The 16,856-nt window shown below is 38.0% G+C and overlaps 1 protein-coding gene across 3 annotated transcripts in view; it reads left to right on the plus strand.

The window, feature by feature from the left end:
- The window catches only part of SMYD3 (SET and MYND domain containing 3), a 430,467-nt gene that overhangs the window by 395,446 nt on the left and 18,165 nt on the right, over positions 1–16,856 (plus strand). Inside the window, exon 11 of one of the 3 annotated variants that reach the window (XM_074818338.1) lies at positions 6,969–7,072. The exons of the other annotated variants lie outside the window; for them this stretch is intronic. Within the exon in view, the coding sequence (XP_074674439.1) occupies positions 6,969–6,987 (19 nt within the window). The 3' untranslated portion in view covers positions 6,988–7,072. Of the gene's footprint in view, positions 1–6,968; positions 7,073–16,856 lie in introns of those variants that run through there. 3 annotated transcript variants of the gene reach the window in all.

A 16,856-nucleotide genomic window follows, 5' to 3' on the forward strand; every position in this document is an offset into this window, starting at 1 on the left:
CTCTTTAATTTTAGTGTAGCCACGTTTTACAATTCTACTTTATTCTTAATAGTTAAAGATACCTGCTTTTCACAGTCTGATGGAGATTACAAATTATTTTATCGTGTAGCCCAGACAAAGCAGTAATTTACAAAGCAAAGAAGATTTTGTGAGACATCAATAGAATGCTTTTCACTGTATAACGCACCCTCTTCTGCTAAGCAAAAGGGGTTTGGATAATGCAAAGAAAAACCATTATCAAGTCTTTTTTTTCAGTTACCACTCTTTAACTTAACATCAGTGAAGAAGACTGCTGAGTGAGAGTTCATGGACATGAAAAGGAAACTTATAATTAATAATTTTGAAACTGTCTGACTATGTTATTCCCTCTTCTTAAAGTGTACACTGTGCAGTATAGGAGTTTGTCATAAATTATGGTCTTTTTTTGAATGGCAGTCCTGAATAAGCTGATATTTTACTTAACATTTCTCAGAAACTTTTTTTATATGGAGATTATGTGGGGCCAAAAACATCGTAAGATTGCATATCCAATTTTGTGAAGATTGGTACTTGCATGACATGAGTGTTGCCCTCTTCTTTACTCTTTCACAGCTTTTGGTTTTTCAGTGACTTCAGTACAGTGACTTTTGATTTCAAAATATTTTTTAAAAGACAAAGAGAGGTTGGTGAATCAGAGGTATGAGAGGTAACTATACTATCTGACTCGAGGTGATAGAAAAATGAAGTCAGTATGTAGTGTAAGTGTAAATCTAAATAGAATAAATCCAGCCTCTGGCTGACACTGGCAATATAGTTGGTACTGAAAGTGTTGGGAATGACTCATCACATTTTGAAGGAGCAAGTACTGATTTAAGAACTGCATTGTTTTTAATAGCTGCCACCATTGTTCCTTCTCCAGTGTGAAAATATCTCCAATTTTGTACATGATCTGCCTTCTGTGTCACTGCATGTTGCCGTGTTTCATTCCTGACACCAACTTATGTGTGCCCTTTGACCATGCTATTACTGACCTCTAACTTCCTGCTGATACAAATCATACCACTGACCAGAGTCAAGTGGTGTTTATGTAAGATATATTCAGCCCTCTGTGTCAAATAAGAAGACTACGTTATTTCAGAAAAAAATATTATTAAATAGACATCCTTTATAGAATGTTGTCTGGTTTATTCTCATCCTGAAGACAGCTTGCTCACAACAGTCACTCACTCAGGAGATCTGTTTTCCTTCTTTACATTTAAATGTTTGCCTTTTGTAAGCCACAGATTTCCCTGAAGTGCTATCCATAACTGTACAAGCATATGGAAAAGTTGGCTGCAGACATGTGCATTGAACATATTGGAAACTTGCAGTCTGTGGATTCCTCGAATCACAGGATTTCAGAGCCTAGCTCTGTATGTTCCTTGGAGTCTTTCACTGCTTGTTAACACACAAGTCCTTCATGATAGCTGGGAGCAACACCAGGACAACTTCTGGCTGTAAGAAGCTTGAGGCAGTGGCATGTCAGCTCTAAAGGAGAAACACCACCATGCCAACACTCAACAAGCAAGTTGTTCACTGGTCTCCAGAACTAAGGGAGGTATTCTTCCATTAGATTTTTGTCTCTGAGTTTTTATGCTGATTGACTGAATGATAGCTATGCTGCAGTGTTCATATACTAATTATTACACATCAGAAAATTCACAAGAGACAGCATAATGGGTTTTATAGTGCATAAACCAGAATTTCCCATGAGTGGAGAATTTATAACATTTTTTCTGCATGCGTTCCATCATATCTATCTTGAGACAAGCTCACACTGTGTTCTTTACCTTGGGGAACGTAGTATTAGTATCTTTATCTTCTGTTATCTTGGTTTTTTAGAGTACTAAAACATCTTTGAGATTTCTACTTCACTGCCAGATTTAGCTAAAATTGGCCAATGGATTCAGAAGTTACTAGAGAAGAACTGGCAGACAGATGATGGCTCCATAAATCTTGTTATCAGGCTGAAAAAGGGATTATTTTCCCGAGCTGTCACAGAAGAAGATAAAGCCAGCAGGTCAGAGAAGGACAGGCTAACAATAAGATAGAGTATGATCAGGACATCAGTCCTTTCCAGTTTTAGACAGTCTGAGTACTGCAGGGCATGAGTGACATGTTACCAGTTCCCACATAATCTAGACATTACCCAGAAACTGTGACAAGGAGGAGTTTTAATGAGGGATTTGCTGAAAGCTAATGAAGTAGTTTTATGGAAGCTTATAGAAAGCTGCTTCCAGGTGTGAAAGACAGCTTGAGAGAAAGTATAGCAGGAAAAAATGGAAAGTTTAAACTTTGGCGGGGCATGTTTCTCCTATTAGTGTAACTAAGCAATGACAATTTAACATCTCAGTTTGTTAGGTACCCTAGCACTGATTAGATAGCTTTAGCTAATCAGTTTTACTGATTGCAGTGGAGCATCAACTTCTTTCTGCAAAGACAGTTTTGGCAGCTGCCAGATTTCCCGGAGTTACTCTCTTTCCCACCTGGCATTGGACTCTCATTTCCTTATCTCACGTAACACCAAACACTATCTTCCTATTTCCCCACATTCCTACCCATCTCAGGACACCTTCCCACCCCTGCTCACTCATCTACAGGCATCTATTCTCTTTTCCGAATGCCAACCTTTTTCTCTTAGAAGACAAGCTACAAATGACAAGCAACAGCATGGGATTTTCCTTCCTGCCTCTGTGTTTGCCCACAAATCCACTTCCATTACCCAGATGGTGCCCCTGCTGCAGACAATATTCACCTTTGGATGCTTTCCCAATATTTAAAATTGAGATATTTGATTCAAGGGGAGACCCTTGCATAACCCAAAGCAATCCTCAAGGGACCACATCCTGGGAATTGCTACATTAGGATACATTACCATCTTACATTTTGTAGTTCCTGGTAATGGTTTTTCAGCAGTTGAACATGTGCCAATCCCACACAATATGACTCAACTCAGCCAGAGGTTACAGGCCTTCATCACTGAAATTAGAATTGGGCCTGAACAGAGCAAATTACAACTAGAGCTGAGAAAGCAATGAATAACAACTAATTTGTTTCCCAAAATTCATTTCTCCTTTGCCTTCAGAACAGCCATAGGCATATTTGCAGTTTTCTCAGATTTATCTTTAGTGGAGTTCTTTAAATGAATGTATTTTAGAATATTTTAGAATATTTTACTTTGTGACTGTATTGTGAATCTTTAAAACCCAAAGCTCAGTTTTTATCCCTCAGGTAGAAATGCTTACTTCCATACTAGCTGAACATTAAGGCACTTACAGCCAAGTGCTGGCGTTAAAAAAAAAATGGAGATAATTCTTCTGCAAGTTTCTGCACAAGCACAAAGCCATCTTGGAATCCTTACTAATGGCTTTAATTATGGGAACCAAGCTTTGACTTTAAAATTCACACATATGACTGGAACATGCATGCTATGAATATTTATTTCAGTAGAATTCAAGTTGTCATTGACCATGAAACAAAATTAGGGAACTGATAAATTCAGTTAAAATGCAGGCAAGTATGTTCCACTTCATAGCAGAGAACAGAATATTTTGTGCTGCTTCTAGCACACTTTGAAATGAGGAGAAAAAAGAAGCAATGTGTACGTTTCCAGATGCAGTTTAGACGGTCAAATACTTTAAATGTTTGCAAAATTATTTTTTTTGCATCAACAAATGACTGCTATCTGTGGAAGTTTTTTTTTTTTTACCCATATGGTCTAGCTTTCTGTATGGTCTCGTTTACAGATCTAGTTTACCTCGCTTCTGTGTTCCCAGCCCTGGTACTTCACACTTTCCGAGTGGTTCCTGACTTCCCTGAGCTACCTAAAATACTCCATCTAAGCAATTCATTCTGAAACAAAGACAAGATGATAGCAGTGTGATGTGTTTGTGCTGGCTCCGGCAGTACCACTAGCAACGGTGATTAAAGTCAAAACTCAGCTGTTCAAAATTTCTTAGTTAACTTGTGGGTCAGGTCAGGACAGTAAATGAGCCTCCTCTAGAGGCTGCATAGCCTGGTATTAGACATGATAGAGTTGTGTTGATTTACCACTTGCACCCACTACCATGCAAGATTGCATGATGCATTTTCATTCTGCGGTTTAAAGATTTGTGAACACTTAATGTTAGAGGCAGTATGGATCTTCTAGGATACCTCAGATGAGGTCATTCTTCTCTTTATCTCAGTAGCTAACCTCAGGAGGTGTTTTGGATCAGGTTCCTTCCTCTCCCAGATTATTCTTACACTCCTTACCACTTCTTTGACTTCAACTTCTTTATCTTCGTTTCTTTGATTCCTCTCTCTGTTCCTTGGTGAATGAGTTGGGCTGTGTGCTGTGTGGGGGTGTGTGTATTTCTGTAATTTATTCTCCTTTATCCCCCATTAACTCAGCAACTTGAGAGTACAAATGTGTATTGTCATTGGTGGCGTCTCCTTTTACTACAGGAGACAAAAAAACAGTACCTCCTTCCAGTAGCTCCTGTGGAAAAAGGATGAAGACCCTATAACTTGACTTCTCTTTTCTCCAAGGAAGAGGTTGTTCCTGTCACACAAAGTCCTCCTTTCATAAACGGTCATTTCTCCTACCAAGGTAGGAGAGGATCTTTTCCATCTTCCAAGAAGAGCAGGGGAAGCCACCTCCCCTGCTCAGGCAGTACAGGAACAAGGAAAATTATCAGCTCACTAGAGCCTGGCAGCTCCATTCTAAATGGACAGATAAGCACCTTGGCACCTGGTTAGAGGGAAGTGAAACTGTGAGGACATCATCTAAACCTCATTAATTTCTGTGGGCTTTGGATGTGGTTGTCAGAAGGTAGACTTTCACTATGGCCCAAGCATTCCCCACCTAACACATCTTCAGACTGTCATAAGCTAGAAGAGCAGTTTCAAGAAAGACATTTTTTTGAGAGTAGCTTTACCTTTTTTACTTTTCTCTGGCATTGCACTCCCCAGCTTCATCTGCTGTCTTGACAAAAAGAAAAAGAAAATTAAAAAATAAAATCTGAGTGTAGAAAGGGATTTCATGTACTACAGCTGCTTAGTCTGTTAATTCCAATTTTGACCTATACTGAGATCCCTGTAGATTATATATAATTTTCCCCTTTACTTACATTTAAATGGACCATCGGCTCCCATGGAACTACACTCCCTGGTTACCATTTACATTACTGTTCAAATTTACCATGTGGATGATGCAACAAATACTCCCACAGTGTTGCTGTTGAGTCACAGCAATTGTGTGTGTGCTTCAGTGGGTGATGGAGGGTTAAATGCATTCCCTTGCAGTACGTGCTTTCTTATGAGTTTTCAGGTTTTTATAGAGCTATTTTTTTTTCACCCCTTTCATCCATTTGTTGTGTATGCCCACATGACCTCCTGAAAATACAAACACACTCTTTTATTTGCAGAGCCCATTATCAGCCTTGTCTTTAGCCTCATGATAAAGGTCAAGTAGATTAGTTAGAGAGGCTCTTGCCTTTTTAAATCCACGCTGGTTATCTCCTTTTAGATAATTACTATCCATGTACTTCTCTAATGTGCCCCAGGTTATAGTTTCCATTCCTTGAATACTGCAAGGTTAAATTCATCTACTTTTGACACATTTCGCTGGGTTTCAGCTCTGCTAACTGATTTAATGCCAGTGCTTTTGTGATTAGTCATCCCAGACTGGGGAAATAGAGCAAGCGCTTAGGAAGAATATTATTCTTCAATGCAAATCCTCTAAGAAACACTTGTGCTACACCAGCTAATGTTTCTGACTTTTCATGTAACAGTTCTTCAGCTATCCCTGCTCTAATCTCTTCCTTCAATGCTGTATTGCCTATGCAAATTCATGCTGTTTATGGAAAACCTGTGGGAATAAAGGAATGCAACACTAAGAAAACGATGACTAATATTAACCTCCCTGTAACCTCTAGTCAGACTAAAATGCCACTGAAACATCAAGGCTTTCCAGGTTCTTATTTTCAAAAATAATATTCTGATATTAAGAAGCCCACATTTCACACCTGTCAGAAAAAAAGATATCATAGCAGATTTCTTTTATTTTGTACTCTGTCTCCATGATAATAATTGCAGCAGAAACCTGAGAACATTAAACATATATAAACATGCAAGATGAAGCTCAAAATTACTTGCTTTCAGTGAATGTTCCTTATCTACTGAATTGTCAAGTTGGATAACTGTACTTTAATAGGTGCTTTATCCATAGTTAACCATATGCTTTTTTCCTGGTTTTCATTATTATTCTTCATCATAACAGGACATTTAATATGGTACATTAGGATCATATGGCATAAGGAATATGAAGAAAATATGGTGTTCCTTTCAAGATTTTTACTCTCCTCTAATTTGCTGATGAAAATACCTGGTTCTGCCTCATTTACACTTTCAGTATAATATTGGTTCCTGATGTGATAACAAAATGGGAGCATTTGGATATTTCAGTTTTGACAGTACTGTATCTTTAGAGGCCAAGTGTTTTCTTGTGTGATGTATCTTTTCAGCAAAGCAGCAGTGAGGATTTATCACAGTGAGCAGCACTAGTTCTCCAGATAATTCATATCGCTATTTAACTCCTCCCTTAAAAAATAGAAAACATAATAATAGTAGTAATAGTAGTAGTAATAATAATAATAAACCAGTCCATGTTACTGTGCCTGATACAAATTTACCAAAGATAAAATTTCATCATCCCCAGGGATATTTACATTCATAACTAATGTTCATTTGTAGCTAATGCATGTGTCCTGTGGTCAAACAAATCTGTTGTGGTAAGGAGCACAAAGCTTCACAGGTACATTTCCCTTCCAACCTTTTTCTATGAGCATGGATAGACAAATAATTTCTGCCTATCACATGCTTCCTGTTCTTGCTAATTCCTCAATGGTTTGTATTGAATACAATAGTATGTATTGAATTAAATAATTCAGCCATACTTTTATACTTAGGAAACTGTCCTGTGCTTGAGGTCAGCATGAACAAAAAGACATGGAGGCCAAAATGAAGACATACTGGTTTGCCTGTTTCCCTCTAAACACAAACCCTTTTTCAATATAAGTTTGTTTTCAGTTATGAGAAGATTTAAGCACTGCAGAGACTTGTCAGCATATCGTCATTTTGTATGCTATTCAGATGCCACTGTATGTGGGGTGTGGTATAAAAGCCAAGCTAAACTGTGCTGTATCCACCCTAACATTTTTCATTGGCTATACACCCGTTGAATAAAATCCTTCAAAATGCTGGTATGTTTTTATTCATAAGTGTTTCTCTATATATGCAATATTCTGTGCTATTCCTGAATGATTACAACATCTCTGTAGAAGGAAATGAGGTAAATATTGCAATATATAAAATACTTTTCAAATGTTAAAGCTCTGACCTTATAAAACAAAGAAGCAACCTTGAGTCAGCCATCCAAGGGCTTTTTATCAGTTTAATGTAGCATAACTTGATCAAAGGGGCAAATTTTTGTATTACCTTGCCACTGATGTGAACACTGCAGCTGCATTTGTGTATCCATATTCATTATTGCTAGTGTTCCTCCTGGATTATGACTGATCCAGAAGAATTTGAATCTTCATTTTGAATTTTTTACTTTTTTTTTTATTTTGGTAGAAGCAGACAGAAAGAATACTCAAGGCATCCATTATTTTTTTCCACAATTTGCTGGAAGTGGCAGAAGCTATTAAAAATGAAGGCATACATATCTCATGCTATTCAGCTGACTAGTAATTAAGGTGCAATTAAATTTTTCATGGTGTAGATTGCGTCTGTTTTCCAAAGAAATTAGAAACTGGGGCCCTTTGAGAATTGTGCTTTTAGTCTCTAGACATTTACTGCTACAGTGTTTATTAAATGTGATCACTGATGAAGTTTGCATATCCAACATACTTATAGGAGGAGGTTTGCAGTTAGGTGGCTTCTCTTTTTGGAAGTGTGTTGTTCCTATAGAAATGCACTGTCCTGAAGCTTCCCATATGTGTCAAAGATTAGTAAATTACAAGCAAAATCAATCATTCAGTATTGCCATTTCAATTTGGAGAATCAAAATGTGGCTCAAATTGCCCCACGGTTAGGAGTCTGAGTCAGCATGACAGAAAACTGAGCTCATAAGGTGATCTTGAATTAATAATGGTGGCAAATATCAGCAGAGTGAGTTGGGTATTCTGAATTACTTTCTCAAGGAGCCCTTGACTCTGCACTGCCTGTGCTGGGAACCTGGGAAGATTAAACTTCTTGACCAGGCATCTAAAGTTAGATGCCTGTGAGCTAACAGTGTGAACATACTGTTGGGATAAATCCCACTCTTACTGTCATGTAAGAGTTTTCTAAAGTCATGTTCAAGTGTAGTAGCAGAGCTGATTATTTGTTAACTATTTAGAACCAACTGCAGGTAGCTCTGGAAAGGATTTAGATATGTGCCCACAGAAGTCAACTAAGCAGATGCTTTATCACTTACTTTAAACGCTTTCCTGAATAGAGATGGAATTAGTGCTCAAATGCTTAGAACGTGCAGTGCAGTGTACACTACAAAGACATGAAATGGCCTCAGAGCACAAACTGGAAGATAGATGGACAGAAGACAATGCTTCCCAAAAAAATCCAGTGGCAGGAGTTACTAGAGGATTCTTAGGCTGGGAAAAGGTTCAAATTCTGCTTTCTTCAGGCACTGCAGAATATGTAATTTCCTAAGAGGGATTTAAATGAGGCAATGGTGATATTTTGGCTATTTGGTGTGAGAGGAAACATAAGGAGATACAGAGAAAAATGCCCAGAAATGAAACTGAAGAAAAAGTTTTCTCAGATCTGGTATCATTAATACATCAGATGATAGGATCTGATAGGAAAAAGTCCAGTAGAATGCAAAGCCTGAATTCTGTAGAGCTTTCAGTGCAAATTCCCCACCCAAAGGCTTTTCTCCGGGAATTACGAGGAAAACAATTCCAGTAGATTGTCCTTTATTTCATCATTTAGCATGGATCCAAGTAATTGGATACTTGTCAAAATGTTTCATATCTCAAATTAAAAAAATTGGTTTTTGTTGAATTCTGGGGATAAGTAGAGGTTCTAGATTTCAGGATTCTGCCATCTTTAGAAATGATGACTAGTGCAGAAGTATAAAGGAAAGGAGAAACCTGTAATTACTAAGAATCTGTGAATCCTAAATAATTGCTCATCAGGGATCAAATTCCAGCTCCTTATATAATGCAATTTAATCATGCATTTAAAGTTTTATATTTATGTGAACAAAACAGGTAATCAAAGGCTTGTGTATCTTGGGAGCTTAGTACAGTATTTGTCCTGCCCTGCATTTCCTGACATAGAAATGAATTTTATTGAGTACCACTAAAACCTCTTCCTTTAAAGAGAGCAAGAGAGAGAAACAATCTTTTTCTTCAGAGAATACCATCTATCTTCCTCTTTATGGCAGCTTAAATGAGAAAATTTAGTGCTGTGGCCGCAGTTGCTTGCACTTGCTTTGTGCATGTAACCACTTTGTTTTGTTACGTGAAAGGCAAGAGTGACAAATACAATTGAGGTGACGATGTCTGAGAATTTCAATTTTGATTTGCTAACAACCTCCTTAATGTTCAGGTTTCAGCTATCTTGACAGGTATATTCATAGAGGATGAAATTCACATGCAGACAGACAGCCCCAGGCTTATGCACCACATAAATCCTGTCTAAGCCTTTAAAATGTGCTTTAAGTGGGTCTAATTGATGTACAGGACCTGTACTGGCCCTTATACACATGGGAGAATTGCTCCCAGTTTTTAGGCTTGCAATAATTAACTATTGTACTTTGCTTTTAAAATCTTTTACTCTTTTTGATCTGCTTCCATTTTTCCTAGTGAACTGCTTTCATGCTGCCTTCTATTTAAACACAAGCAGAGTGAAATATTTGAGATCGTGATATATATATTAGATAGAAACACAAATGAAATGTATACTGGAAAGGTCAGCGTTCAATAAAAATTCAAATCAGATATTTGGATCTGATTAGACTTTGTGTGATCTGTGCAGTATGCACATGGGGATTGTGCAGAAAATCCACTAAACATGATTATGGGAAAGCACACATTTTGTAAAGGACAAAATTCATCACATTGCTTAACAATACTTAAGAAATAGATGGAGACTAGAATTACTATAGCAACTGATTATGTTTGTTGGTAGTTTAGTATTTGCTGGTACATTAAGCACAATACAGCATTTCTGATTAATACTTCATAATTTGTATTTATTGTGCCATCAATTTTGGATCAAAATGTAGCACAACCAGCTTATTAACCTAATAATACAAAATATACTCTTGTATCTAGTTTGCACCTTGCCCCACTTTGCCTAGTATCTGAAAGGATAAATCTTTTTTTTTCCACGTTAGCCAATTTTCTAGCTACCTCCTGTCCACTTAGAGCAAATCATATAGAAAACATCAAATGTTATTCTGAAGAGAGGTTAGTTACACAGTCTTCATAACAGGATTTTATCTTTACATACATTTTGGACCAATGTTCTGAAGAAACATGGGCTTTTGGTTTTTTAAGCATACCATTTTTGTTTGACCAATGCTTCTACCTCAAGGGTAAATAACCTAAATAGATTTTAAAGTGCTTTAATTAGTCTTTTCAAATACCTTGTGTTTTTCTCAATTTAATGCAGTATGGCTCAATGTACTTTGGAAATGAATCAAGCTAAACATGAAATAACTCTGCATTAGTTTTCAATGACAGTATCTCCAACATGACTGAAGTGATTGCTTTAAATTCACACCATTAATGAATTCAAATTAAATTTGAAAGTCTATAGGTAGACAAGCTGTCTAACTCTGGTATTATGCAGAAGAATTATGTCTACCCAAGAACTGCAGTTATTTCCAAACTCCTCCTGAAAATCAGTGTGCTTGCCCACATAGTATAAATTATGAAAATTTGAAATTGTAATCCAAAAAGTGTTTCATATTGCAGTCATAATTTTTAATCAAGTCAGCTCAGCATTCATTGGGATAGTCCCATGTACACTGGCAAATATAGAACTGAGGTTTGACCAAACACCCTTTCTTTAAAGTATGTGTAATTTGTCTTTAATCTGTTTTGAGTTGTTGACCTTATCTGTAAGGTAGAGAGATATGTTGGAGTTCATGGAATTTAAATAAAGTGTTAAAATTAAATGTGACACAATAATACACATACAGTGAGGTAATCAATAGCAATGTTGTGGGATGGTTACTGGGTGACAAGGACACACTGGGTGAGCTGCTCTACAGGTATTATATGCCCAAACTGACATCAGTTTGTTCGCTATTCTGATTTATGGAATCTATTCTTCACGTAAATTGTCATTTGTTGCTTTCAAAAATAAAGATTTTGTTTGTAGAGTCATGCTACAAAACCACTGGTAATGGGAGTATGTGATGGAAGTAGTTCAGTACAGTGTACCAAGCTTAGGTTTGATACCCTATTCTATACATGAGGCTTGTGATGCAATTAAGAAGTCTGATGACTGTGGAGGTTAGCAATCTTGTCAGGAGCCCTTTGCGGGCAAAGACACAGGAAAGATGTTCGGTGAAGGAGCCTTGGGCATGGGCAAACCATGTTAAAAGCTAAAGGAGACTTGGTGGTGGAGAGTTCAGAAGAGGCTTGGCTGTTCCCAAAACAAGACAGGGCTGCCAAAAGAAGAGAGAAAAAAAAAGAGTGTATGTGCTCCAAAGTGGAGACAAAACAAGGCATTCTGTGCTCTGTAACCCAGTAATCTCTCCATTTATTCCTTCTCTGTTGAGGGGAAGGTAGCCTTTTTCAGTGGTTGTTTTCTGATATAAATATTACTCCACATGAAACAGGCTTCAGAAGTTATGACTTGTGTGTTGTATAATATTGTATGACATACTGTATGAAATTACTTGATCTATATTCTATCATGTAAGAATCAAAAAATTGTGGTATGGTTATATTTAATCTGTCTGGGCTCATATTTTTAAATGTGAAGGCAATCTGCATATCTGCATGCATTCATTTTAAATCTACTTGTGTCAAGGTGGAAATACTTTTACTACACAGTAGTGTTCATGCTGTCAGTGTACTTCCATGCACAGCAAAATTTCCCTCTTGGCTCATCTCTATTCATAAACAAATGTCATGGAGAAGTTAATACTCTGCAGTTTTAAAGATTCTACTGTATCATGCCTCAAACCAGCAATGAAAAAAGATACATAGTTTGCAAAACTTACTTGCGTGGTTAGCATTTTTTGTACTGTATAGCAACATATAAAAATCATCATTTACATGGGTAAACTATCTAGACCTTCTGCTGTGTTGTAGCTAAATAACTCTGTGTTCAGAAGTGGGCTTCATTCTGACCTCTATTCTGGAAGTGCATTGTTAAAAAGTCTGATAGCATCTAGAAATGCATAACTTTGGGTTTCCTTTTCATGTAATTATTATCTTTTAGCTTAAAATAAAATTTATACAAAAAATTGCAATAGTAATCCAGGTGCTTTCTGAGGGAGAGGGATGTTAGATCTCAAAACCATGGCCTAAACACTAAAGCAGTGGTCATTCAGCTTTAGGATGGAATCTAGAACATGCCTGGGAGAGGTAAAATGCACACGTGGCAAAGCTGCTCAGAAAAGTCAAAGCAGGAGCTCAGCCATCAACATGTCCACCCTCTTGCCTCTCCATAACAGATATGGGTGAGAGCAGCTCTGACGATTCAAGGCTAAGGATGGCAGTTGATGGTAGCACCAACCAAGTAAGAGCTAGAACTGAGCCATGTACCTCCTTATATGAAGGTACAATTCTCATCAGCTGGTCATCTGATAAGGGACAATGTAAAGCACTGCCTTAAATATTTGATAAGGTATGTCATAGCTTTTACGCAAAAAAGTCTGGAGAAAGCCAGTAGGCAATTAGCAGAGCCCTTTCTAAGAACTGGTGTTTCATGTGATTCAGAGTTGCTGGTCCCTTGACAGAGTCTTATGAAAAAAGGGAGGAAGGTGGACCAAGAACATTACTTGATGTGCCACCATGAGCAGAGGAAGAAAGAAGATACAGCTCCAAGAAAGAGTATGAAGTACTTTTTATTACAAAAGCTTGCAGTGCTGTGATGTGCATCTGCAAGGTGACTACATGAAAAATCTCCATTTTTCTGGGAGAGAAGCTGTCACCTAGCAGAGACCTTTTTCTGCACTCTATTGAGATACATCTGGTCCAGCACAAAATGCAAACTGGATGTGGTACAAAAATCCTCATAATGGATGCTGTGAAAGCCAAGAGATATCTAAGTCATATTTCAGAGAAATCACAAATTGACAATCAAATGGTGAAGTCCCATTGTGCTACTCTGTAAAATCAGATGGAGCCATGACATTTTGTTTTTGCTCAAGGCAAGTAAATGCCATTTTAGATTTTGATGCCTGCCTCATGCCATGGATTCATATTTAATAGCAAAGACTCAGTGTGTGGTTTTCCTGTGCCTCTCAAAAGAGTATTGACAGATTTCTTTTCATGGCTGCCTCCTGTACCAATTTAGAAAGATGCCCTTTAGGCTGCAGAGATTAATGGACATGTCATAGATCAATGGGTAGTTTCCTGAGGCTTTATACACAGTATACCACTGCATGTCTTAACATGTAATTTTCAGTGTGTATAGGGAGTTTACTTTGAAGCAGCTGTTAGTGGTCTAACAGTTGCTTCAGAGATATATATCTTGTATGTAGCCCATCCAAATGAGCAATCAGCCTCCACAGGACATACAACTTTGGTTATATGTAGGTAGGTAGAACCCAGGAATGGAAAAAATATAAAATTATCAATAAGAAGATGGTGAGAAGAGTTTAGAGGGGAAAAAGGCAACTTGGTGGGGTAGAGAATAGCGGAAGAAAATTAAGGGTAAGGATAGAGAAATTAGGAAAGAAATGTACAAAAACTAGAAGAGGAAAATGGCGAAGAAAACAGGAGACAAGTATCTGGGAAGAGGGAGAAAAGGGTATTTCTTCTCAAAATAATGACTTGTGAGAGAGACTGGAGGTTCTGCCTCAGAATCAGCTGGTGCGTATAATGGGAAACCAATAGTAAAAATTATGCCAAACAAAGGAGTATAACCTGGGACACAGGAAGATATAGTAGTCCAGGACCCATAGATTGGTTACCGTGGCAGCTCTGCTGCACTTGCACAACAGCTCGCTGGAGCTCTTCCCAATGTGCTGGCTATTATTTCTGAGCTAGAACTGTGAACCTTGTCTCACTGTGCAGAAATCGTCTACTGGAAACTGTGGGCCAAGTATTACAGAGTCTTTCTTTAGCTCAGTGGGACACAACTAACATTTAATAGAAAAAATAGTACTTGATAGAGTCCACATGTGTTTCTTTTGCTCATTTCCCCTCCTCCACTCATCCATAAATCAATGTGCTAATTGTCTCCACACAGCTGACTGAGAGAGAAATGTGGTGGCTCACTGTTTCGTAATTTTAGTCTGCTACAAGCCATTTATTCATGTGCTTTAGGCATGATAGTGCAGTTGTAGCTCTTCCTTTGTGCCTGCTGCCCTCAGTGAACGGGGTGCAAGATAAACATCACATCGCTTCAGAGGATTCCTGTCAGAAGTGTACTGCACCAATGGGATATCTACCTGCAGCCTCTAAGGAAAGGAGGTTGGACACAAAATGTCTATGCCTCCACTGGTGCCTGAGCAAGTACCATTGTGAGGGCTGGACTGATCAGGTCTCTGTCAAGTAACTCCACAGGATTTCCTGTGCAGATTCCAGGGGGTTTTGTGGATTTTTTCTCTTTTTTTCTACTTCTGGTGGGCTCATGGCCATATTCTTCAGTGTCATGTTCAGCCACTACACTTGTGGTCTGGTCTGAAGAGGCGGCCACCCTTCCATGGCTCTCCTCACAAGGGCTGGCGTTCCCATGGTTGGAGAAAACATTATCCTTCCAACAGACCCATCATCTATTTTTATGTAGTAGCCACTAAGTGGGAGAAAAAAACCAGATAATTCTTTGGGAACTGGGTTGCTGTGTATCATGCCCTATATTTTCAGTCTGGGAACCCTTTGTTTCTGTTTTTACTCAGGAGTTTTATTCAGTAGGTCCCTGAATGCATTGCACTTTAGCTTAAATGAATTGTTCATCTCTTATCTTGCCTATAGAAATATATCCTTGTCATGTCAAGACACAAACATCTAATGACTTAATCTAGAAACGCAATCCAAAACCTCATACTGAGGAAATTCGATGCAAAATGCCTATTGGAGAGTATCTTTTACGCTCCTGTCTCAACACATCTCTAAACAAGCTCTGAGTGGCTGGGCCCCATAACTATAGCTAGGTATAATTTTGCAAAACCTCAGAATCTTTTAGGACAACATATGATTACAAAATGGTGGCTTAAGATTACAAATAATTTTGAACCAAAATCTGGGAATAAAACTTTGCTTTCTGTCACAGAGAGTACTGTAGGAAGAAAGCAACATTTGAACAAAAAGTGAGCCAAAAATCTTTATTACAAACTACTGTGCATTCTGAGAGATGTTCTGGAAACTTGGTTTTGATTCTGTGATGCTGACATTAACATTGTTTTATAGCTCTTAGAAGCATGGTGTTCCCTGTGCTAGCAAAAGGCCATATAACTGTGGCAGTCTATGCATCAAGTATTAAAATGGGTGGCATTGTACTGGTTTACATCAGTGGAAAGTGTCCTGAGATGTTCTGCTATCTGCAACATACATGTTGGATTTAACCATTCGAGACAGTAGCTCACAAACTAAACTAGCTATGATATGAGTTACCATGTAAAGCATGAAATCTTGAGAACTGCTTTCCTTTATATGAACTGAGATATTAATTTCATGGATCTATTTCCTCTTCAAGCAATCTTCTCTTAAAAATTTTTTACCCCCTGCCTGTTCTGCCAAGGTACAAAAGTACTCATTAATCAAGGTATACAGCAAACATGGCTTTGCTTGAAAAATGCTTGCTCAGTGAACATGCTACTTTCAATTACAAACAGAGAGTTCAAGCATGCCTTGGTCTTTTGAAGTATTGCACACCATTTTCCATGCCGTGAAGAGGCATAGTGGTGTTACATGAAAAACTCTCTCCTTTATATTCAGCCAGCATTTCAGGCAGCACTTTAGAGACTGGGAGAGATTATTGCTCGTGATTGTTGTTCATAAAGTTCATAGCAGGTCTCCTTTTTTCTGTAAAGAATGCTATTTCCCCCCTCCCCTTTCTTCCAGATTGTTTTCTTTCCTAGGAAACTCTGGAGCAATTTACATGCCTTTTGGGTCATGCAAGAAATTTTCTAGCCAGCTGAGCAACTGGATGGAAGTTAAGCATTCTCCAGTTCAGACAGATGGTCTTGTTTAGCTGTCGTATTTTAACCATGTAGCTTACCAAGGTTTTGTAGTTTTCTTCCGAACTAGTGCTAATATTTTGAACTTCTGCAGAATCTTCCTATTGAAGTCTCGAAACTCTTCACAAACATGACTGAATTTAGCCCTCATAGCAGCTCCACTGAATAGATCAGTATTCTCATCTTAAAGATGGAAAAGCAGAGACATGAGAGGTAAGGCTAGATGTCTAAATGAGATATCTGACATCAGGCAATGGAGTTCCTGTTCAGACACGCTCCTAACAAGTTATGCGCAAGAATCTCACTAAATTTTGCAAATGCTAATTAAGCTGTTATTGTTGCTATTATTATTGACAGTAAGTATCCAAGAAGCAAGAAAAACTGAAATGAAAGCTGGTAAAGGACAGGCCTGACAAATTTTGAAAGGTGACAACACTATGGGTGAAAGCAAAAAAGTTGTAAATGAGGTGACTCTGGAAGG

Source organism: Strix aluco, chromosome 3 (genome assembly GCF_031877795.1).
Source record: "Strix aluco isolate bStrAlu1 chromosome 3, bStrAlu1.hap1, whole genome shotgun sequence".
NCBI classification, from domain to species: Eukaryota; Metazoa; Chordata; class Aves; order Strigiformes; family Strigidae; genus Strix; species Strix aluco.